The sequence below is a fragment of the Pelodiscus sinensis genome, chromosome 8 (genome assembly GCF_049634645.1).
Source record: "Pelodiscus sinensis isolate JC-2024 chromosome 8, ASM4963464v1, whole genome shotgun sequence".
Classification (NCBI taxonomy): Eukaryota; Metazoa; Chordata; order Testudines; family Trionychidae; genus Pelodiscus; species Pelodiscus sinensis.
This window is the reverse complement of record NC_134718.1, coordinates 44,484,152-44,508,320: the sequence shown is the minus strand read 5'-3', so window position 1 is coordinate 44,508,320 and position 24,169 is coordinate 44,484,152. Positions and strand designations below refer to the sequence as shown.

At 41.7% G+C, this 24,169-nt stretch overlaps 1 protein-coding gene across 2 annotated transcripts in view; it reads left to right on the top strand.

Moving 5' to 3' along the window:
• KNDC1 (kinase non-catalytic C-lobe domain containing 1) overlaps positions 1 to 20,150 on the top strand; it is a 99,356-nt gene extending 79,206 nt beyond the window's left edge. Inside the window, exons 24-30 of one of the 2 annotated variants that reach the window (XM_006121025.4) lie at positions 7,416 to 7,628; positions 7,947 to 8,029; positions 9,060 to 9,210; positions 13,288 to 13,410; positions 13,539 to 13,598; positions 15,320 to 15,477; positions 15,697 to 20,150. In XM_006121025.4, the coding sequence (XP_006121087.3) occupies positions 7,416 to 7,628; positions 7,947 to 8,029; positions 9,060 to 9,210; positions 13,288 to 13,410; positions 13,539 to 13,598; positions 15,320 to 15,477; positions 15,697 to 15,928 (1,020 nt within the window). In that variant the 3' untranslated portion in view covers positions 15,929 to 20,150. The remainder of the gene's footprint in view (positions 1 to 7,415; positions 7,629 to 7,946; positions 8,030 to 9,059; positions 9,211 to 13,287; positions 13,411 to 13,538; positions 13,599 to 15,319; positions 15,478 to 15,696) is intronic. The other variant, XM_014572503.3, reaches the window with a different exon arrangement.
• Positions 20,151 to 24,169: the final 4,019 nt, after the last annotated feature.

Sequence of the window (24,169 nt, the reverse complement as noted above, 5' to 3'; positions counted from 1 at the left end):
GGAGGCAGTGCCAGCACAGAGGGGCAGCACGCAGAGCCAGTTCCTGCTCACCCTGAACAGCGTGGGGCTGAGCTGTAGCTTCGCTGTGCCAAAACTTGAGTATTCTCTCCTCCACCCAATAGTTTGTCAGACTGGACAGCATGTTGCAAGTGACAGATTATTATAAAAAAATGAAAGTCTAGGGAATAAACACGTCACCAGTTCTTTCAGTGTTATGGTAGTCTAGCCCTGGGGCCTTAAATTCATTCCATTTCTCCTTAAACAAATTAAGTTCAAGAGAAGAATTCTTTAGACTAAAGAGATAAGTATGATTATTTAATACAAATTACAGCTAATTTTAAATTGCGTCATGTTACTGTATGACTGGCAACTATAGCCAGCATATATTTGTCAGTGATTTGATTCATTTCTTGAAATGTCTAATTTTTATATCTTTAGGCACTGAAATGATAGGGTAGCAAAGATACTTAAGTGAACAAATAGTGTGAACATTTCATAGCAGTAATTATGTGTGAAACTTCTTTACGGGCAAAATTATGTGCTTTATTATGACTAGCAATAGCTGTATTGAATACACTAAGCCCAGCTATATTAAACTAGAGAGTCTTAGCAGCAGCGTTCCTCTTTTTAGTTAGATTTTATTTTCTGGATAAGACTTGCAATAAACTGCCCAATCCAGGCAAAACCAGTAAGAAATATAAATATGATCTATTGAACTGTAGAGAGCACTAAGACATTTTAATGAAATTGGGCCTAAAGAATGAACTATTTTAAATAATTCTCTGATAGCTTCATTGAATTCTGTCTCCATTTTTAAAAACTATTGGCTTTATGCATAGACTTAGTTTTCTGGACATGTTGTTAGTTTATTCATGTAGCTTTGGTTGGCTAATTTAGTGAATGTTTTATGGGACCACTACAGAAGCCTTTGGGTCCACATAGGTCTCTCTCTATAACAGTCAGTGCTTGCCTGACATCTGTGTGTTACAAACATTTGACTTATGAACATCTGCACATACAAATAAAAGCTCAGCTGCAGCCTCAGGCTCAGGCAAGAAGCACAGGTGATTACACAGCCAGCACCTGGAGAGAATACAAAGATTAAGGCAAGACTACACAACACACAGACCCCATTTAAGTCAGCTCTGCTGATATTAATAAAATGCAATATTTACCCGATTTCTACCCATGTGACAGCACTTTTCATGAGCAATGACAGTCGAAGAATTTAACTACTAAAACGCATATCAACAGACGATCATTACACTGACTACTTTTTTGTTTTGGCTCCCACTTGCCAGCCACATGTTGATCCCCACATAAACCCAAACTGCAAACAAACTGGCCATAGGCAGCATACCAAGTTATTAATAAATATTTTGAAACCTTTACCTTTTCTGTCTGCTACCATGTCTCCTTTCCTTGCTCCATCATCTCCCCTGGTGCCTGCTGCCCCCCAACTCCTCACCCTCCTCTGCTGTCCTGACTCCTGCCCTTCGCACTGCCCTCAGCCCTCCTGCGTCCTGTCCCCCTCCACCAGCCCTTTTCTCTCTCCTGTGCCCACACCTTCAGTAGACCCACTCTGATCAGGTGAGCTACCCCTCCTCATCCCCTCTTCTAACACCTCCATCTACACACCTGCCCTGCCTCTTTCCTCTGGTGCTGGTCCCTCCCCTGCAGTGTCTGCTCTTCTGCTTCACCCCCAGAATCCCCTGGCACCTGCACCTTCCCTTAGCCCTACACCCTCCTGGTGCCTCCCCCTTCCCTCACTGCCCCTGGCCCCTTTGCCCTCTTTTTCCCTGATGCCCACCCCCTCACCACCCTCTGCCCCCATACCCCTCATGCCCATCTGTGCCCTCACACATGACTTGCTCCATCCCTACCTTTCTCATGCCCACCCCTTCTTTCAAGCCTTCTCCCAGCACCTCCCCCTTTCCCCTCTAACCTCCAATGCCCTTCCCCTCTCCTCTCCTCTCCCAGCATCACCCTGTACCCCCTCCCACTGACACCTCCCCTCCTGCCCTTTTCCTCATTGTCTCCACTTGGCCCCCTGGGATTTGTATCTTCCCTCTCCCTTCTGCCTCCGCACAAGGTTCTCCCCTCCCCTCCCCCTCCACACAAGCCCCTTCCTCTCCTACCCCTTACCCCTAGTTTTCCTCCTGCCCTACCCTTCCGTACCTTCTGCCTTCCACTTGCGGGGCCGGAGTCTGCACTTGGGCCCCAAAAGTCCCCAAACCGGAAGCTAGGCCGGCACCACGTGGCATCGCACACTTTTAAAGTCCTGGGCCGTGATATCACGTCACGCCCGGGCATCTCCCCGGTCACCAGCAAACTCTGCGCAGTGTGCGCAGGCAAGGGGAAACTGACTGAACGCTGGCATGGATGGCGAGTTCTATGGCCGCCCCTTCCTCACCCACTCTCCCAGCCCTGGACTGTCCCTGCCATGTGCAGCATGCGCAGGCAAGGGGGAGCCGACTGAATGCTGTGCACAGCAGGGACGGCCTGGGGTCGGGGGGAGGACAGCCATAGAACTCGCCGCCTATGCCAGGTGAGCCTGCACAGCGTGCACTCGCTCTCACCCCAGCCTGGAGCCCCCCTAGTGTGGTGTCCTGGGGGCAATTCCCTGTACCCTCTTCGCTACGCCTCTGGGTTAGTGCCATCTGGTCCTGGTGACTTGTTACTGTTTAGTTTATCAGTTTGTTCCAAAACCACCTTTAATGACACTTCAATCTGGGACAATTCCTCAGATTTGTCACCTAAAAAGACTGGCTCAGGCTTGGGAATCTCCCTAACATCCTCAGCTGTGAAGACTGATGCAAAGAATTCATTTAGTTTCTCCGCAATTACCGTATTGTCCTTGAGTGTATCTTTAGCATCTTAAACAACTAGTGGAGCCACTAGACAATTAATAAACTTCCTGCTTCTGATGTACTTAAAAAATTGCTATTTTGTTTTCAGTATTCCTACTAAAAATGGCCATACTTGGGCAGACCGAAAGTTCGTCTAGCCCAGTATCCTGTCTTCCGACAGTGGCCAATGCCAGATGCCCCAGAGAGGATGAACGGAAGAGGCAGTCACTGAGTTGATACATCCCTTGTTGCCCATTCCCAGCTTATGACAAACGGAGGCTAGGCAGAGCATCCCTGCTCATTCTGGCTAATAGCCATTGATGGACCTATCCTTGTTCTTTTTTGAACCTTGTTATAGTCTTAGCCTTCACAACATCCCCTGGCAAAGAGTTCCACAGGTTGACTGCATGCTGTGTGAAGAAATACTTCCTTTTGTTTGTTTTTAAACCTACTGCTTATTAATTTCATTTGGTGACTCCTAGTTTTTGTTGCATGAGAAGGACTAAATAACACTTACTTTCTTCATACCAGTCATGATTTTATAGACCTCTGTCATATCCTCTTTTGGTCATCTCTTTTTCCAAGCTGAAAAGTCTATCTTTATTAATCTCTCCACATGTGGCAGCTGTTCCATGTCCCTAATCCTCCTCATTTCCCTCACCACGGAGGGCCATACTCACCATAGCTGGAACTGAGTGCCACCATGCACAAGCACTCCCAAGCAGAAGTGTCAGTAAAATTAATGAGTTTTCTTTTGACTTCTTAAGCTCTGTTCCACACATTTATTAGGTTAAAAGCAGATCATTAAAAACTTCTCAGAAGTCTTTTATTTAAAATTTATGAGAAGCAAGGGAAGGGAGTTTTGAATCTTAACTTGCACTTTGTGGCCTCTGTGCTGACAATGTGTGTTTTTTAATTGTAGCTGCTGCTATTGAAGCTTTGAGGAGTACCCTGCCTTACTCAGGCATTGTCGTCATCATCATCATTGCCCTTCATGTCCACTGGCATATAGGGCAGCAACAAAAGTCCTCCACTTCTAGTTGAGAAGGAATTCTTTGTTGCTGTTTCTGTAACAAATGGTCACGGTTGTTAGCCTTGAGCCAAACCCCCAATCTTGGAGGATCGGTGTGCATGCTTAGTCTGTCTCTTCCCTCCCAACCCCTTGACTTTTCCAGCTTGGTTGAACCTACCAGGAGCACTAAGCTCCCACTGGCATAGCTTCTGGGATCATAAGAACATGCAAGCTGCCCTGCCCCAGCAAGACGCATGCACAAGCAAGAGCAGTCTCAGATATTCTGTAGGAATAGAGAATTAGGAGCAAGAAGGGGACCCTGCATGATAAGTTCAGCGAACCCTGAAAGCCAGTGCTGCATCAATCTTTGAGCAAAGGGCCCGGAGGGTGAATATTACAGCCTGCAGGAAGGAAGAAAAAAAGCAGACAGGAGAAATTACTCTTGGGGGAAAAGTAGAGGGAGATGCACTGGAATGTAATGGGGTTTCTCTAGAAGCAGTGAAGAAATGCTGTAGGTTCTTGTGGATTTACATGTTCAGTCATCACAGTCTTGCCTCCTTTTGTAGTTCATGGAGAGCTCCATTACAGCATCTCCCTATAGCCCCCTCAACATTCCATGAGGCTCCAGGGGCTGGATTCCTACCCCTACTTCTTCACACTAGGGAATGTTAAGGACAATCGCAGCTTCACATAAGTTGATCTGTGAAAACCAAATTTTTTGTATGGGTGGCTAAAACGAATATGAATTTTCTTTCCGCTTCTTAAGCTCTGTTCCATACATTTGTTAAGTTAAAAGCAGATCATTAAAAATGTGACAGACTTATTTTCTGCAATGTTTTCGTTGTTTAATAAAATGTTATTGATTTGGAAAATAATACATCTTTATTCGTTCCCAATATGTGCTGCTGCAGAATGCCTATTAGTACTGATGTACTTGTTGCATAGTGTGATGTAACTCATAGCAGTAGTGACTGTCCATGTAATCATCATAAATACTCAGCAAGCATCATAAAATGAACAGGTGATATATTCATTGATGTACACCAAGCGCCACACAATTCTTCATAGCCCCCCAACCAGAAAGCCAGGGACAGCTGCTTTCTAGTAATGTCTAGTATACTACAAGACATTACTACAGCTCACAGTTGACGTTCACTTTCAGAGTCTCCTTAAGCCATATAACTACTCACTGATCTCTTCTAGTAATCCTTGTGTCTGGCTGCTCAAACTCAGGAGACAGCCCATCCATCCCAGCTGCAACTTTCCCTTCTTTGCCTCATAGATATTATTGAGGGCGCAGTAGGCAGCTTTAAATCTTTGGAATTTTTTTTCACTGAGATCTAATATTGTCAGTAGACCATGCCAACATCCCTTGAATTTATCAAAAGCACATTCAACTGTCATTCCACAGCTGCTGTGCCAGTAGTTGGCTCTTTCCATGCTGCTGCAAAGGTAGCCAGCAGGCAGCTTCATGAGCCGATAGCCCTGGGATCGCTATTGGCATTTAAATGTCACCAATGGTAAGCCACTGTCATGAAAGAAAGCCCCTGCTTGCAGCTTTTTGAATATAAGTTTAAAGAGGCGAGCACCATGCAACTTCCTTCGTGAGCAGCTGGTATGCTAGGTGGGGGACAGTGTTGCTTTCCCAAACTGCCAGCCAGGCCCTGCCCACACTCCACCCCCAGAACATCTACTGTAGGTGTACTGGGTGCAGAGTGTTGCTATCCTCAAGTGCCTGCCCTCCCTGTGCTCCAGCCGCCCTCCTCCCCATGCTGCAAAGTTGGAGAGGCTGGGGCCTCGTGCCCATCTGCCTGCCCTCCTCATGCTGGGGGGGAGCAGGATGCTGCCCCACCTTCCCATGGCGTGGGAAGCAGCTTGGCTCCTGGGGTGCAGGGCCTCTGCAGAAGGGGCAGGGCTGAAGGTGGGGCTGCGAGCTTGCCTCCCCCAGCCCTACCTTCACTCACCACTCATTCCTTCCTTGATCAGACAATGCTGATGTTGGTGAAGCATCTCTGGTGATCCATGAATGTTTGCATAACCAGAAAGAAGTAGCCCTTTCTATTGATGTGTTCTGTGGCAAGGAGGCCTGGTGCCAAAATAGGTATATGTGTGTGCCATCTGTTGCTCTACTCCAGTTTGGGAACCCCTTGCTGCAAATCCATCCACTATGTCCTGCACATTGCCAGTAGTCAGAGCTCTTCCTAGCAGGGAATGATTAATGGCTCTGCACACTTGCATCATGACAATGGATTTTCCGACTCTAAACTGATTTTCCCACTGACTGGTAGCCATCCAGCATTGCAAGACAGTGCAATTGTTACTCGCTTCTCCACTGAAGTGTCTTATTCTGGTGTTCCTGAGATTGGGATGATGTGTGGTGAGGGGGCATGAAATGTCACATGTTCCCCTCAAATACCAGGAAGGGGAGGGGCAAGAGACCAGCAGTCGGTGATTAGCAGAGGGCCTGGAGCTGAAAGTAGAGCTCAGGCCTGCTCTTGCATTCACCAGCAGCAGGAATTGGAGCAATCCAGACCAGCCCATTCCACTCCTCCAGGTCTCAACCATGGAACTCAGGGGTGGAGACTTGCAGGAAGGGGGGGAGACTGCACCTTGTGCTCACTGGCCACAGGAAACCAAGCAACTCAGATGGGAGCTGGTGGAATGGGGTGGCTTTGCTTCCAGCCACCACCAGTGAGTGTGGGGAGGGAACGCCTGCTGCCAGTTCCAGGTTCTTGTTAGTCCCCCAACCCATGTTGCTTGAGGGGAGAGACAGGCAGGGAGCAGAGTAGAGGTAAGGGTTTGGGGGGGAGAGCAGACCAGTGAGGAGGGCTTGGAGGAATGGGTGGAGTAGGAGCAGGGTGGGGATGGGAAGAGGCAGGGCCTGTTAGTGACTGTTTCTCAGACCCCGAAGCAGTACCCCACCATCTGCAGATGCTTCATGAATTCCACCACCCATCTGGCATTGTTTTTGCTTTGTCCCACAGCAGTTTGTCCTTTACAAAGTCATTTTGTTCCCTGTTAATTTGGTGTTTCTTACAGCTCTGCAGATACTGGAGAATCATGTGTTCTGTGCATGCAACACCTACCAAAATAATCCAGAGCTGTGCAGGATCCAGGCTTCTATCAGTTGGCGGATAGCAAATAGGGTCATGAGGGCTCTGGGGGACTTTTTTTAATGGTGTGAAAATTATAGAACATAGACGACATTATTGGGATGGAGAAAGTGGCATGCTGGGAAGTTAACCATTTGCATAATTTGTTTCTGCTCCACCATGCATTGCTGAAACTTCCCAAAACAGAGGGTGCTGCTTGCTGGCAAGTTGTATTCTGGGATACCTACTGATAATGCACTTCTAGTGAGTATGCACAATGTCCATGCAAGGAGCCACATTTGCCTGCACACAAGCAATATACCGACTGTGGTGACTATATGCTGACATAACTTGCACTGGCAAAAGTTTGCAGAATTTAGATTCCCTCAGTAACTTGTATTGAGAGGAGACAATGTAGGCTTAGGAAAGCTACAGCTGGAATAAGCTCCTTTTTTTGTACAGAGCTTTAACTGGAAACTCTCCAAAGGAAATGACTCTATTACACATCATCAAAAAGAAAGACCATACACAGTGGGGTCAGCTTTACCGAAGCCATGCTATTACAGTTCTACAGAAGAATTCTCTGGCTCTTATGCTAAAACAAATGAAGGAGGATCTCTCTTAACTGAATATAGTGTACAAGAGCTTTGCTGTCAACTGACACTGTTACAACAGGTAAAAAGACTAGATTCTATTGAGAGTGAGAACAAATCAGTGTGTTTGTGTAATCACACCCCTATTTCCTTCCCTCCCTCACCTGCCTTTGAGGTTTACCACACGTAGGAGGGGAAAAAACCAATTTCTTCCCCATGTTCCTGCCATGTCTGTATTCACTAGTATCAGGAGTTTTGATAATGTAATTCTGTAAATAATGGTTTCCACCAAGTACATTAAGGAAGAGGGATGAAAACAGGAAGAAAAAGTATTCTTTATGATACCTAACATAGTTGGCAAACCTAATAGTTGCTATGATTTAAATTTTTGTCTGTGTAGGAAATGTTCTGTAAATGCCATCCAGTACACTTCCTGAATTCAAGAGCACTTGGCGTCAAAGATAAATGTGCCACTATCCAAAAGTAAGTGTGTTACTTTTCCAGCCTCCTTCTCTGCTGATGCATTGTTGATTTTTGTATTATACCCTATGAATATATGGAAAGAGAAAAATGGGTAGTCTTCCATTATTCCTCTCTGTGAATTTTCTTTTTACATTGAATTTTATCCTTCAGAGAACTTGTAAAATGAGGCTCAGCAGACTACAACATTTTCTTTAGACCACATTGTCATGGTGACTTGAAAAATATCACAATATTTTTAAAAGCTTATTCAGCAAATATTTCTGATCAGTTCTACTCTGAATTTCAAGGATATTATAATTATAGCCATATAAATTAACAAACTGAAATTCTGTATATCATGTAGTACTGGTTGAATAATTCATAAACAAAGTAAGCATAGGACATTTTTAAAGAAAAGTTATTCATATTTTTAGTTGCCCATTTCTAATCCAAAATAAATGTTAACATTATCACCTGTTCACACACAATCTTGTTGTGTTTTAATCCATATGGATTCAACTAGCTTCTGTTAATGTCACAATGTCACTGTGGATTCAACAGTATCTCTAAGAAAAGAGTACACACGTTTGCCCTATATTTTCTGGCTCCTGCTATGTTGTAGCCTAGACAGGGCTCTCTTTTTATAATCTCACTTTTTTTGTCTTTATATTTATAGTCCACAAAACAAGAGCTAGACTGGCTTTTTGGTGTGTGTGTGGTTCTTTGACCACTGTTTCACAATATGATAAATGCTTTTGTTATTGTTAGTCAAATAAAAGAAATTGCTCAAATTGTAAAACTTATGATAATTTTAAGTAGCTTTTTCTACAAATGTGTGTACAGTGGATGTTGGTACCTGTGCTGTAATTAAAAAGTCTACACAGAGAATAGAGATTAACACAGAGTCCCAGCACATGTCTTTTTAAAGTGTATTAATCAAGGTTGTAGCTAAACAACATATTGTTCATTTTAAAAATGGTTAGAATGCTAACATCCGTTTCATGTTTTGTAGTTGTAATGTCTAAATTATCTATATGTTTTTGTTTCACAGAGTTGTTTCCACTGAATCACTGTCCCTTAAAGTCTGTAACCTCTTTCTGCCAAATTGCATACAAGACAAGTATCTCTTACAGCTTTTAAGGAATGCAGACAATATCAGCACCTGGGTCGCTGCTGAAATTGTTACAAGTCATACTTCCAAGGTTTGTTATTTTTATTTGGCTATTGACTCAGAAAATAGTTGGTTATTTGTTATTGTTTACTATTTCTATAAAACAAACCTACACAAAAAGCCTGAAATATTCCTGCCAGTGCATTGGCAGATCCACTTACACTTTTGAATTTATTCTGATGGTGAGGTTAGACTTAAAGGAATTCTTATCTTCTATTACTATAAGTTAGCAGATGTTTAACTTTTTGCTATTGAAATGGCCTTACCATTGAAGGACTTTCTAACTAACACTTTGGGAGGCAGGGTGCTGCAGTTCTTCTATGGTTTTAGCACAAGCAACAAATCCTAAAACAAAATGTACCTTTTTCTTACACTTGTAATTATATTTTCTCACTTTTCTAAACTAATTGTAGATATTGAATAACATGTTTGGTTTTGAGTTTGACAATAGCATCAGTTAACCCATCAGAAATCCAATGAACAGATGCTGACTTTTAATGTCAACTGAACTAAATACTTTCAAGAAAAAAATAAAGCTTGATGATCATTAAAACATGAACTTGTTGTATGCATTGCTATATACTTTCTGAATATCTTCATCAGAAGTCATTCCACTAATTCAATAATACAGCTTTTTCTGAATTAATCGTGATAAAGTCAACCAACACAAGTGGTCCTGTAACTTGTGATGGGTGTTGATAACAACTGTTATATAAAAACGAGTGGTGATAAGAGTTCAGATATTCTTAGTTCTAAATTCTCCAGTCCTTATGCCAAGCAAAGAGCATTACCACTGGCAGTGTGTGCTTAGGCTACTCCCAGTACTTTCATGGTCATTTCCTTTATGACCCTGAATAAAGATCTGGAACTGAATTTGTGCATGCAGATGAAACCAGTTTAATCCAAATCCAAGTGGCCATCATACATTTTTTCTTAATATTTAAGACCTCTCTGGAGATGATGATTCTCACAAATAGAGACTTAAAATAATATCTACAAGGAAGAGTGTATTGCTCATTTGTTGGTTTTCTGAGGCTAATGATGTCAAGTATCAGAGGGGTAGCCGTGTTAGTCTATAAGGTGCCACAGGACTCCTCGCCACTTTTGCAATTCAGACTAACTGAAGTGTGGGAGCATAAGCTTATGCTCCCACACTTCAGTTAGTCTATAAAGGTATGTCTACACTACAGCACTAATTCGAACTAACTTAGTTCGAATTAACTAATTCGAACTAAGCTAATTTGAATTAGCGCAGCTAGACTTAAAAACTAGTTCGAATTACCGTTTTGCTAATTCGAACTAGCATGTCCACACAGAGTGGACCCTGAACAGAGGTTAAGGATGGCCGGAAGCAGTGCCGGCAGGGCATCAGATGAGGACTTAGAGCGTGGAGCTGCTGTCTCAGGCTAGCCGAGGGCTGTGCTTAAAGGGACCCGACCCCCACCCCAGACAGACAGTTCTCAGGGTTCCCCGCTTGCAAAGCAGTCCTGGCTTGGAGTGCCCGGAGTGCCCACACGCGGAACATCACAGCACTCGGCCATCAGACCAGCTGCACTTGCCACAGGCTGCCATCCGGAGGGAGGGGGCAATCGGGGGGCTGCAGGAGAACTTCCACCCCGAGAAGCCCGCAGAGCCAGCCCAGTCCTCCCCATCGGGGGCGCGTACCCCATTCCTCCCTCACCTCCTTCCACTTACCCTTCCCTAGCCCTCCTTCCTGATGTACAAAATAAAACGTGTGTTCAAAAATAGAATCTGTCTTTATTGAACAAAACTGGGGGAGACTGGGAAAAAGAAGTGGGAGAGGGGAAGAGAGAGGCTGGGAGAGGGGAGGGCAACTAAAATGATCAGTGGTTTGGAACAGGTCCCATATGAAGAGAGGCTAAAGAGACTGGGACTTTTCAGCTTAGAGAAGAGGAGACGGAGGGGGGATATGATACAGGTCTATAAAAGCAAGAGTGGTGTGGAGAGGGTGCATAAAGAAAAGTTCTCCATTAGTTCCCATAATAGAAGGACTAGAGGACACCAAAGGAAAGGAATGGGTAGCAGGCTTCAAACTAGTAACAGAAAATTCTTCTTCACAAAGCAAAGAGTCAACCTGTGGAACTCCTTGCTGCAGGAGGCTGTGAAGGCTACAACTAGAACAGAGTTTAAAGAGAAGTTAGATCAAGTCATGGAGGTTGGGTCCATGGAGTGGTATTAGCCAGGGGGTAGAAATGGTGTCCCTGCCCAAAGTTTGTGGAAGGCTGGAGATGGATGGTATGAGACAAATGGTTTGGTCACTGTCTTTGGTCCATCCCCTCCACAGTACCTAGGGTTGGCTGCTGTCAGCAGACAGACTACTGGACTAGATGGACCTTTGGTCTGACCCAGTACAGCCATTGTAAGCTCAGGGCTCAGGGTCGGGGGTCTCAGTGGACCACCTTGATTTTCATGCAAACCTGCTCCTGGGTGGCCAGGCTGGCAGCTCTCCTGCCCTAGATGGCCACTTTCCTGTGCCTAGTGCGGAGTTCATGGACGAGGTCCACAATGTCTGCACTAGACCAGGCGGGTGCCCGCCTCTTGCGGTCCTGGCCAGGCTCCCGAGAGCCACCAGCCTGGTCCCGGGAAGAGGCAGAGGGCTGGGGGGCATCGGGTGGCTGGCTCATGGCGTGCCAAGTGCAGGGTCTGCTGGCTGGGTGCTGGCAGGCTTGCACCTGGCACGGGCACCGTAGCCAGCCCGTGCCCCTTTAAGGGCTCCGGGGCCGGGAGGGGGGCATAGAGTTTCCCTGGTGGTGCCCAGAGTGGCCACCAGGGAAAGCTGGGGAGGGCTAGCCTCCCACTAGTTCGAATTAAGGGGCTACATAGCCCTTAATTCGAACTAGTAAGTTCGAACTAGGCTTAGTCCTCGTAAAATGAGGTTTACCTAGTTCGAACTAAGCGCTCCGCTAGTTCGAATTAAGTTCGAACTAGCGGAGCGCTAGTGTAGCGCCTATCAAAGTTAGTTCGAACTAACGCCTGTTAGTTCGAATTAACTTTGTAGTGTAGACATACCCTAAGGTGCCACAGGACTCCTCGCCGCTGAGGCTAATGAATTACCCCTCACTCTCTGCCTTCTATTCTGATCAGAATATTTCTGTGTTGCTTTTTAAATTGGTTATTATGGAAGTATTTTTGTTTCCAATTTGAAGAGAAATGAGCACTGATATCTCAGTGGGGGTAGTGTAATGTGCCTTAGAATGATAAGCTATGAGAGCTCCATCCAGGTCTTCCAATCTACCCCAAAGTGGTAATTGATTAAAATGTGTACCTTCAAAGAACAACATTTACAGGTGGGTAATTACTTCATGCTCCTCTGTGTTTAGTCAGAATATTTGTGCATAAAGAACTCTCCTATAATAACTTTAGCATGAACTTTTGATGGTTTCGTTAACCTTAGGAGAGTATGATAGGTTTGTCGCCGAACCTCCAAATTGAATTTTCCTTATAACTGTTGCTGTTGTATTTGTTTGTTTGCTTCGTCTATGACATTTCTCAGAAACATACAAATGGAGAGCAGCTTTTCCTGCTTCTGAAAACAGTACTTGACATAATTTATCAGGGTATGGCCACCATAACATAAATTTCTCTAATCCTCTGTCAGTTTTGAGTATAGTATTATTCCATTAATTGTTGTAATTCAGCCTATCAGAATATAACAAAGTCAACTTATTTGTTTTTAAATGCAAGTTTATACACTTGGTACTATACTTTGAACACATTTAGATGAGTGACTGTCATTTAGCCCTCACTTGTTCTCAATTGTTTCTTTTCTTTTGCCTTCCTAGAATTAATTTTATCTTCCCAGCTACTTAAGAGTGTTAGGATCAAGAGTTTTACTGTCAGTAGAGTTAGTTTAGCCTTACAACTATGTCCTGGAATGGAAATAAGAATAATCCATCTTAAGATTCTTCATAGCATTTGGCTTCATAAGATGACTTCCAAACATATGTTGTATGTGTTAGCACTAGACAAATACTGCTATTTATTATTTTGTAACTAGTGCCTAGGTAATAGAAATAATATATTTATTATATATATTATCATGGACCAGTGTGCTGTGGTGCATTTTAATATGCAACTTTTTTTTCAGTTACAGGCGAATTTGCTATCAAAATTTCTTCTTGTAGCAAAATCTTGCTATGAACAAAGAAATTTTGCTACTGCCATGCATATCTTTAGAGGGCTCGAAAATCTTATAGTACGACAGCTACCAGTAAGTGAGGACATTCTGACTTTTTTCCCCCTGTAGCTATTTTGTTTTTAGCAAAAGTAAATCTGTTCCATTACCCAAGATTATTCTGAAAATATATCAAAGTACTATATTTTATTACTTTTTTTAAGGCCTGGAAAATTTTGCCATCAAAAGTGTCTGAAATAATGGAAGAACTCAAGGCTGTTGAGGTACAGTATGAGCCTCTCCTGTGAAATATTTGTCACGCTTCATTGGTGCTCTTCGCAAGATTGAAGCCACATACAGTTGAAACTGCATAAAAATTGTTCCTTATTTAATGACTTCAGAACAAATTTGATTACCCTGAAGTCGTTACATTGACTGTTTGGGTTTTTCACCTGCTAAAATGAAAATGCCAACCTGGGCTCTAAAAATCAAGTTGCATTTTTTTCTGTTTTGTAATATTGTGCAACTAGCACTTAATTAATAGTTCTCTCGATGATAGCTGGGACAGAACAGTTAACTCTCCCATAGATGTGTTGACGCTACAGAGGTAACAGAAGTTAATTATGAACAGTAATAGATGTTTCAAATTTTATAATGAATTTTTGTCCTAATATGGCCGGTTGGAAAACTGTTGGCGGGGTTTGGTTGAGGAAATACTTCAGTTTCCTTTAATTTCCTTTTTAATTGGGGGGGGGAGGGGGAAAAAAAGGAAAATTAGGCCATGTACACAACTTAACGGCAAATTTGCCAAAACTTTTCTTTTTTCACCAGATCCACTAGCCATTTATTTTAGTTGATAAATCAGCAGCTATGACCAAATGCACATAAGGGATCAAATGTTTTGTGTGGGAAGGTTGTTGTTTTAATAGTGACTTTACTGACCAGAAATCTTTGTATTGTTAAAGAACCCAAAGATATCAGGCAAACCCAAAAGAAAACTAAATTTAGCTTTCCAGTGTGGAAACTCTAGCGAAGGGGGAGAGATGTGCAGTTTAGAGTCCTGCCAAATAGCCCCTAGGTCTACTTAGCCAAATACAGAAGCCAGTTTACTTACCTAACAAGGAGTCAACAATATTTCAATTGTCAGCAACATTCCAGATTTTACCCATTTTTATCAGTAGTGCTAATAAAATCATATTGGACATCTTCTATTGCTCTGTTAATTAGGCAGCTGTTGCAAGATCTAACCCATTGCCTCTTTATGTTAAATGTTAACATTTCCATTCTATTGTGTAAAACTCTACTTTGAATGACTAAAAACTATGATGGAGATTTTCAGAGCCAGCTAGGAGGTCGGTGCACAGTTCCTGTAGATTTCAAAGAGAGTTATATGGCTGCATCTCCTAGTAATTTTTGAAAATCTCAACATCTCTCAGTAACTATTATAGCATTTCCGCAGAATATGTAGCTGGAATTGGCTTACCTTAAGCCAAACTTGGCAGTGTCCCCACAGCAGAAGTCCAATAGGAGAAAACGCTCCCTTTCCCATTAGCTTCCCTCGCTCCTCACAAAACCAGGAGTACAAGACACTGGTAACTAGACTTGCTAAATCAAACCCCAGAAGATCGATCACGGTAATAACAATCTTCTGTTTTAGTGTAGACAAGGCCTCATTTTTTTGTGTATCTGTGAAACTTAGTTTGCTCCAAGGTGCATTCTGTGATTCCAACTATAACATTTTGGTTGTAAACTATAAGTGTTCATTTAAAACTCCATAGGGGCTATCTTCTAATTAATGTAACTTTGTTCCCTTCTCTACCTTAATCGATCTGTCACAAGTCTGATCGAATGCATTATCACTTTCATCTCATTTAATTTAATTTATATACTATACATGAAAATTACTGTAAAACAAAAATATTTGTTAAAGACATACATTAAAGGACTACTTTATGAAGCCTACTCTGACATTTATCATGGATTTTCCTTGTGTAAATTATACCAGGTGTTTTTAAAAAGTGACAGTTTGTGTTTGATGGAAGGACAGAGATTCAAAACACTCCCTACAATTCCATCAGCCCATGTTCTGGCCATGCATGTCCAGCAGCTTGAAACTGGAGGATTTACTATGACAAATGGAGCTCATAAGTGGACTAAACTTAGGTAATCGTTTTAATTATACATATATCATTTTCGATGGAATATTGTCTAGTGAGTTACAAGAAGTAACTCAACAGTGCACTTCTGGGAGTTTAAAACACTTCACTCATGTTGACAAATTATTAGAGACAAATACAGTAGAAATGATGCCTTTCAATTTTCTTTTAATGTTTTATTATCAGCACTAAAGCAGACTAATGTTTTTCTTTATTTTCTTTTAAGAAACATTGCAAAAGTTGTGAGCCAGGTTCATGCATTTCAAGAAAACCCCTATACATTTACTCCAGATCTCAAGCTCCAGTCTTACCTCAAAAAAAGAATAGCTCATTTTAATGATGCAGACATTTCTGCTTTAGCAGCTGACAACAGAGCCAACTTCCATCAGATACCAGCTGAAAGACGTGCTCGAAAAATTCAGGACACATTGCGCAGAATGAAGGCAACATTTCAATAATTGTTTACATTTTACCTGATTGTTTGATTTTAATTCCAGAATATAAAAGTATGGATGAACATGACTTCAACTCCCATAGAATTCCCAAGCAAAGACACAATGAAATTAGTTTTAAAATATTAACTCTATCGGAAATGTATATAAAACCATTGTATGCCCACATCTTGAATACCTCATCTTAAAAAAGATACACTGACATTGCAAAAGGTTCAGAAAAGGGCAACAAAAATTATTAGGGGTTTGGAATGGGTCCCATATAAAGAGAGATTGAAAAGTCCAAGTCTTTTTAGCTTCGAAAAGAGGAGACTAAGGGAGGGAATATGATAGAGGCCTATAAAATCATGACTGGTGTGGAAAAAGTGAATAAGGAAAAGTTATTTACTTATTCCCACAATATAAGAACTAGGGGTCACCAAATGAAATTAATAGGCAGCAAGTAAAAAAAAACAAAGAAAATGAAGTTTTTCTTCACTCAGCGCAGAGTCAACCTGTAGAACTCCTTGACAGAGGATATTGTGAAGGCTAGAACTTTAACAGGATTCAAAAAAAAAAAAAAAAGAGCTAGATAGATTCATGGAGGTTAGGTACATCAATGGCTGTTAGCCAGGATGTGTAGGAATGGTGTCCCTAGCCTCTGTTTGTCTGGAAATGGATGACAGGTGAGGGATCACATGAGGATTACCTGATGTATTCCCTACCTGTGGGGCAGTGTTTCTCAACCAATGGTACGAGTACCCTTAGGGGTACTTGAGAGAAGTCTAGGGGGGGTACATCAACAGAACTGAAATCTGGAGAAAACTGAATTTTTGTTTTAAGTTTTACAGCACTTTATATTTTTGTACTTTTTACACCCAAAAATTTAATTGCCTGGCCAGCTACGATTAAGTTGTTTAAACAAATGTGTTGCAATGGTAGAAAAAAAAATGTGTGTCTGACAACTGTAGGTACTGGGTGTAGTTATAATTTGTTGTTGTTGTTGTAAAAGTGGTACTTCATTTAAAAAAAAAACATTGAGAAACACTGCTCTGGGGCATCTGGCATTGCTCATTGTTGGCAGACAGGATACTGTGTGACATAGACCGTTGGTCTGACCCAATATGGCTGTTCTTATGAAATGGATATATTTCTTATCACAATCATAAAATGCTATCTAATGAAAAATCCAAGATCTAAGTTAAGGGGGAAAGGATGATCTGGTCTGTAGGATGAAAGAATAGTCCGTAGATGTGGTCAGAAGAGAAGTAGTGTGTAAAGAAGCTAATGTTTGTGTTGTTTTAGCCTAAAATAATTCAGACTATAATTGACAAATCATAGAATATATTTTTATACAAGCACTGTACATTTTTATCCTATCACTGTGTATTCTTACTGATACTGATGCTTTGCTAGCCTTACATTTTTGATGGGTTTCACTTTTGTGTATTTTTAAATTATGAATGTCAAAACTATGCTCTTGATATTGAGGATGGAGAATCTTCCTATTGGACATCAGACAGAATAAGTAAAAGGGGAGCAACTACACTGTACTTTTAATGCTCTTGAGCCAGCCTATATCCATATAGCACTCGGGTCTGAATCAACATTTTACCACTGTGTTGACCGCTTCTGCCCTCGTGGTCTAATGAACAGAGTAATTTTAAGGGCTTGCTTGTTTCATCTCACTTGTTATAAGTATTAGTTGTAAAATTTGTGAGTTTACTTGAACATGATTGTCTTGTGCTGAGGTTACTTTTCTAGTATTGTAATGTTCAAAAATGTGATGATAAAATAACTTTGCACCAATTTTGCAACTGCATGCCAAAATTTGGTGATTATAATATTTTTACAGTGAGCTGCTATTATAAAACACTCTGACTGGCAATGAAATGTGGTGCTAAAGCTAGAAAGGTCAGTAAGGTACCTAAAGCTTAAGCAAAATCTCTAGGACGTTAGCCTTATCAACAAGATATAGCCAAGTATTTTTAAATTATTTTCTGAAGGAAGAGGTGTTAATATTACAAACAGCTAAAATAAAAAAGCAAAATGCCTTTATCAGATCATGGAGTCAGAACTGTTTCTAAAAGGAGAAAAAATCCATTGAAACCCCTGGTATGAATTGATTGCCTTGAAGCATTCTTGTCGTTGGAGTGTTCTGGTCATGCTACTGTAATGACATTGACTCTCTATTCTTTAGTAAGGCAATATTTTAGTAGTAGAAGAAAGTGGCTTAGTAAGAAATTGGGAAACACACACACTTGTATTTTGTAAATTGTAACATGCATTTCTAATGTAACTCACTGTTGCTGCTGAATTTGTAAATATTTAACAGAAAATGAATGTGCATGTGTTCAGTTGAGGTTTGTATCCAGTGAGAGAGATCCCAGTCTGATGGCAATATATTATCATCAACTTCCTGCTCCCCTCTCTGTCAAACACAAAGGTATGCTACAACAATTATTTCTTCACATTGTAATGTATTTTCAACACAATGCCAAACTTGTGCTCTGTTTCTGCTATTCTCTTTATCTTGAATCACAACTTAAGGAAGTAACATTTGTTTCTATTCTTTTTGTTCGTATAATACATTTACAACATGCAAAGCACTGAGTTTGAAGTACTTACATTACTACAGTATATGAAGATTACAGATGTAAGCAACTAGTTGACTATCCGATAAGCAAATGCTTATTGGATAGTCGAGTAGTGACTCTGCTAGTCGCTTCCTGCCCCCTTGCTGCCTCTATCAGAGAGAGGCAGCAAGGGGGGAGCAGCAGGGGAGGCAGAGGTACATCAGGGAAACAGCACAAGCGGGAGCTGCTTCAGTCCCTGTTTGCACCAGTTCCCTCTGCGGGCACTTCTCCTTTTGAAATGTACAAGAGCCCTCCAGGGCTCTTGTACATTTCAAAAGCAGAAGTGCCGCAGGGAGCATGGGGTGAGCAGTCAAGTAGTCCCCACTCAAGAAGTCCCTGCTTACCCATGTTCTCTGCGTTAGCCTCCCTCCCCCACTTGCTGCCTCTCTGAGAGGAGACAGGAGCTGGTGCTGGGAGGAGCCAGCTTAAAAGTTTGTTCCCCCAAAGCACCATCTCTGGAGTGCCTCCTGCCCCCTCTGCTGCCTCTGTAAGACGCAGTGGGAGTGGGTAGGGGACACTGCTGTGAAGCAGCCCCTGTTCACTGTGGTCCCAGCAGGGAACTCAACTCCTTCCCCTCCCGTGGACAGGGGCTGTAGCCACCAAGCATCCCCTGTTTGCGGCGGACAGGGTTGATAGCTGCAAATGGGCTACTGGAGCCAGCACAAGCAGAGACCAAGCAGTCCCAGTTCACGCTGATCTCTGCGCCTCTACATTTTAAATTTAGTAAGAGCCCAGAAGCTCTTTCTACATTTAAAATGCAGAGCCATAGCACAGGTGGCTCCCGAGCTGGCAGGAGCCAGGATTGCTCAGTCCTGGCTGGATTCAGCTCCTGGAGCTATGAGCTACCCCTGCTGTGGCTCTGCAGAGTATCCCTTTATCAACTAATTGTATAGTCGATACAATTTATATCGACTGTATGATTATCTAGATAATCACATTTTAACATCCTTAATGAAAATGGCAATGACAGATGCAAAATTGCCAGACATAAATCTTTTAAAAATGTTGTCTATATTTACTTATTTTAACATGCTAATTATCTTTAGTTGTTGGCTATTTCTCAATTAAAAGGCTGTCATCCAGTTAAAAGCTACATCTTGTCAGAGAAAGACAGCAGTCCATTAAGTGACTTACATTCCACCAGGGTGACCAGCTCAAAATGTTTTTGTCGATTCATTTCGGTACAACCAGCAATTTGTTATGGTCAATCAGATTATTGTAAAATCTTGTGTATTTAGCATTTAAAATTTTTGAGAAATGACGTATGCTCTGAACCTATGTGAACAAGTTAATATTTCACTTCACCTTTACCTATACTTAAATTAACTACTATGCCAAGAAAATATTGTACTTGTTGCATGAAATGACTGATACTGTTCAGGCATCTAACATTAATTTCATATCTATATTGCTTTAATATATTAGACTTTGTATTGCTATATATGTATATAATTACTCTTGCAATACTTTTATATGGTAGAAAGATATATTGTCAATCAAATATTAAACTTTTAGATTTTGTATTGAATATAGATCTAATTCCAAAATCATAAATAAAATATTTAATGTAAATAATAATTGCTGAAAATCATTTCTCACAAGGAGACACCTTTTTGGGGCATTAATATAAGCAACTTGCCTATAGGTTGTACAACAGAGCTTTTAAAATAAAACTGTTTCTAGCTAGGTTTTATTTATTTGTATTGCTTGTTGACACATATACCAAATTGATGTGTAAGATGGCATGAGACATGACATTTCGCTGTTATGTGGTACAACTCCTATTGGCATGCAAACTCCCTGACGGCTGTAATTGCACATGTGTAACTGAAAGCAGACTTTGAATGTTCTATCCAAGGAATAAGTTCTACGCTCCTTACTCAGGCAAAACTCTTATTGAAATCTATAAGGCTATGTCTAGACTGCAGGTTTCTTTTGGAAGAAACTTTTCCGGAAGAGATCTTCCGGAAAAACTTCTTCTGAAAGAGCGTCCACACTGCCAAAGTGCATCGAAAAAGCAGACTGCTTTTTCAAAAGATAGCATCCATTCAGTGTGGACGCTATCTCACATTTAAGCTGTGATTACTATGGACAGAGTGGCCACCAGTGCTTTTTCCTCTTCTTTCGAAAGAACTTCTTCCCCGTCCACACACACCTTTTTCCGAAAGGCTTCTTCCTCATAGAAAGAGGTTTGCCAATGTCGGAAAACCCCCTCTGATCTTTCAACTTTTTTTTTTTTTTTTGAAAGAATGTGATTGCAGTGTGGACTTAAGTGAAGTTTTGTCCAAAAAATGGCCATTTTTCTGAAAAAGATCTGTAATGTAGACATTGAGAAATTTGCCTAAGGACTGTAGGACTGGTCCTACATTCCCTTGCTAATTCTTAAAGAGTTACATGTGCTCATCCCCACCAAGTGAGATCAAATAAAGCCAAAGTGTGAAACAGCAGATTGTCAACTCTCATTAAAATTCTCTAATATACTTCGTATGGTAAGAGAATTCAATAACTATACCCCTAAAATCCACAACATTAAATGAATTACATAATGGCTCTATTCCCAAAATATATAGGACTAAATCCTCCAGTGTTACAAAATCACTTTGTGCTATGCTGCTGGCTGAATCTGGCCCTATAGCTAAGTTAACTGGAGGGTTCCACAAGCTGAAGAGTGATCGTTCCATGATGCAAAGCCAGTGTAGAGTCTTTTACACCACTCTCCAGCCCTTTTGGTCACATAAAATGGAAAAGGTAAGGCCAGAGGAAAAGTGAGAGGTTGGGTCCAGTATGCCCTGTAAGCTGGGCACTTGTGCGGCCACTCAAAAGATTCAATTGCCGCCCACATGATTAGCAGAGCATCCATAGCTAGGCTCTTGTTTCTAGTGGTGGTGCACATTCACACATGCCTCCGTACATCTAAACAATGTATTCCTCACGTGGATGGAAAAGATTAGAAGGAACGCTGGTCAGTACCTCCCTGCACCATGATGATCCCCACTTGTGTGCTCAGCTCTGTTACTTAAGGAATGTCTACATTGTATTGAAGCACCCATGGATGGTCTCTGTCAGCTGATTCTGGCTTTTGGGGCTACTGGTCCTGACCATCTACACCACATTTAAACAACCCCAGAGCCTAAGCAGCTGCAGGTGTTTAATTGCATTCTTTATGTACTAGGGATGTTAGATTAATTCAATAATTGTGTAACTGCACAAAAAGTAAACGGTTACAAGACTATTTGATAGTCTCCATGGTGGAGCCGGCAGCCAGCGGGTTTCCGGCACCACTCCCAGGATGAGTCCTGCCACCCCACACTGCTGCCTCTTTATTAAAGGCAGCAGCGTGAGGAAGGGGGTCAGGTGGGATGCCAACACAGCCCTTGTCCACGGGGAGTTTGGGCCCCCCCCCCGGACAAGAGCAGGAGGCAGGAGCCAGTCTGCGTATGTACCACCTCCCATGTGCCCGCCTCACCCTCTGCGCTGTTTCCTCTCTATCAGAGGCAGCAGAATTGGGTTGGTGAGAGCAGCCAGCTCCCTAGGATTGGGTGCTTGTGGAGAACCAGCTTAAAGGTTCACCATGGGCACTGGCTTCTGCTCCTCCCACTTGCTGCCTCTGATACAGAGGCAGCAATGGCAAGGGGAATGTATGTAGTCAGTACGATTAGCCAATAAGATCAGACTTATTGGTTAATCGTTTATTTGACTATACGCTAACATCCTTAATACATACCCATAAGTTGTAGCAGCTTTTCAGGCTAGCTGTATGCTGGTGTAATTCATTGATATCCTTAACTTCAGTGTAAGTGAGAGGTAAATTAGGTCCCAGAAGCCTATGAATAGACTGCATGTGTGCAATGAAAACCAAAAAATACCCATTAAAATTGAATCCAAGATCTGTTACCTGAAGCTGTTTAATAAAAATATTAGAAAAGTCATATGAAATCTATGGCTGAGAATTCCTTCCTTGTGTGGGTGTGTACACAGTCACAAATTGCAGGGGGCTTCCTATAGGATTTTGTGATTCTTAAATGGAGCAAATTCTGTATATACCTCATTGAGCTTTTTGCTTTTCTGGTTTTTCTACTTTGTTCCCCATTTTGAATAGGTTTCAGGGGTACTGTTGAGACATTTTGGCTCCTGTTTTTTAGCTTTGTGTGTACTATGCAGGTCTGATGCAATATGAAACACATTTCTGAATATCAAATTGAAAAAAGTTGCAGTTATTTGAGGAAAACTAATAGTAGTTTTGCAGTTCCAAAATGTGTGTATATATACTTTAATCATAACAAACCACTATATGTATTAGCTATAAAGGTAGAGTTAAAGTGAAGGTATTCTTTCTACACTTATGTAATTGTAGCAATTTATGGAATGCTCTGGAATCTAAGGATCTTTTCCATCACATTTTTTTCTTTGCTGAAGGAATTACATTCATAACTTATGTTCTTGAGATAAAGAGTTGAACACTTTGAAATACAAATTGTCCTTTAAAAAAGCTCTCTAAGCTTTGGAAATGAAGTCGGTGAGAGAGATCTATCAGTCTTGGGATTAATAGGGCACAAATACCCAAATGCAAATTAGCTCCCCATCCCTGCAAAAAGGGGGAATATGCATAATTTTAAGGAATTAATTTTCAAAATGTAATTTTTGTAAGGGAAAAGTCCTCTCAGTATTCAAATGAAGTAAAGTTGTTGTATTGCATTTAATGTAGTGAACGGATATCTCTCTACTACCACTAGTAGGAGGTTTCATAGAGGTGTCTGTGTTTACTTGTTTTTCCTGAAATATATTGTCAGGTTTAAAACAAGTAGTCCATTTAAAGACTAACAAACTTATTAGGCTATGTGATGGGGTGTACCAATGTTCTGAGGTAAATAGGATGAAGTTTAATAAAGACAAATGCAAAGTGCTCCACTTAGGAAGGAACAATCAGTTTCACACATACAGAATGGGAAGCGACTGTCTGGGAAGGAGTGCGGCAGAAAGGTATCTAGGATTTATAGTGGACCACAAGTTGAATATGAGTCAGCAGTGTGATGCTGTTGCAAAGAAAGCAAACGTGATTCTGGGATGCATTAACAGGTGTGTTGTGAGTAATACACGAGAAGTCATTCTTCTGCTCTACTCTGCGCTGGTTAGGCCTCCATTGGAGTATTGTGTCCAGTTCCGGGCAATGTATTTCAAGAAAGATGTGGAGAAATTGGAGAGGGTCCAGAAAAGAGCAACGCGAATGATTAAAGGTCTAGAGAACATGACCTATGAGGGAAGGCTGAAGGAACTGGGATTGCTTAGTTTAGAAAAGAGAAGATTGAGGGGGGACGTGATAGCAGTTTTCAGGTATCTAAAAGGGTGTCATAAGGAGAAGGGAGAAAACTTGTTCATCTTGGCCTCTGGGGATAGAACAAGAAGCAACGGGCTTAAACTGCAGCAAGGGAGGTTTAGATTGGACATTAGGAAAAAGTTCCTAACTGTCAGGGTGGTCAAACACTGGAATAAATTGCCCAGGGAGGTTGTGGAATCCCCATCTGTGGAGATATTTAAGAGTAGGTTAGATAAATGTCTATCAGGGATGGTTTAGACAGTATTTGGTCCTGCCATGAGGGTAGGGGGCTGGACTCAATGACCTCTCGAGGTCCCT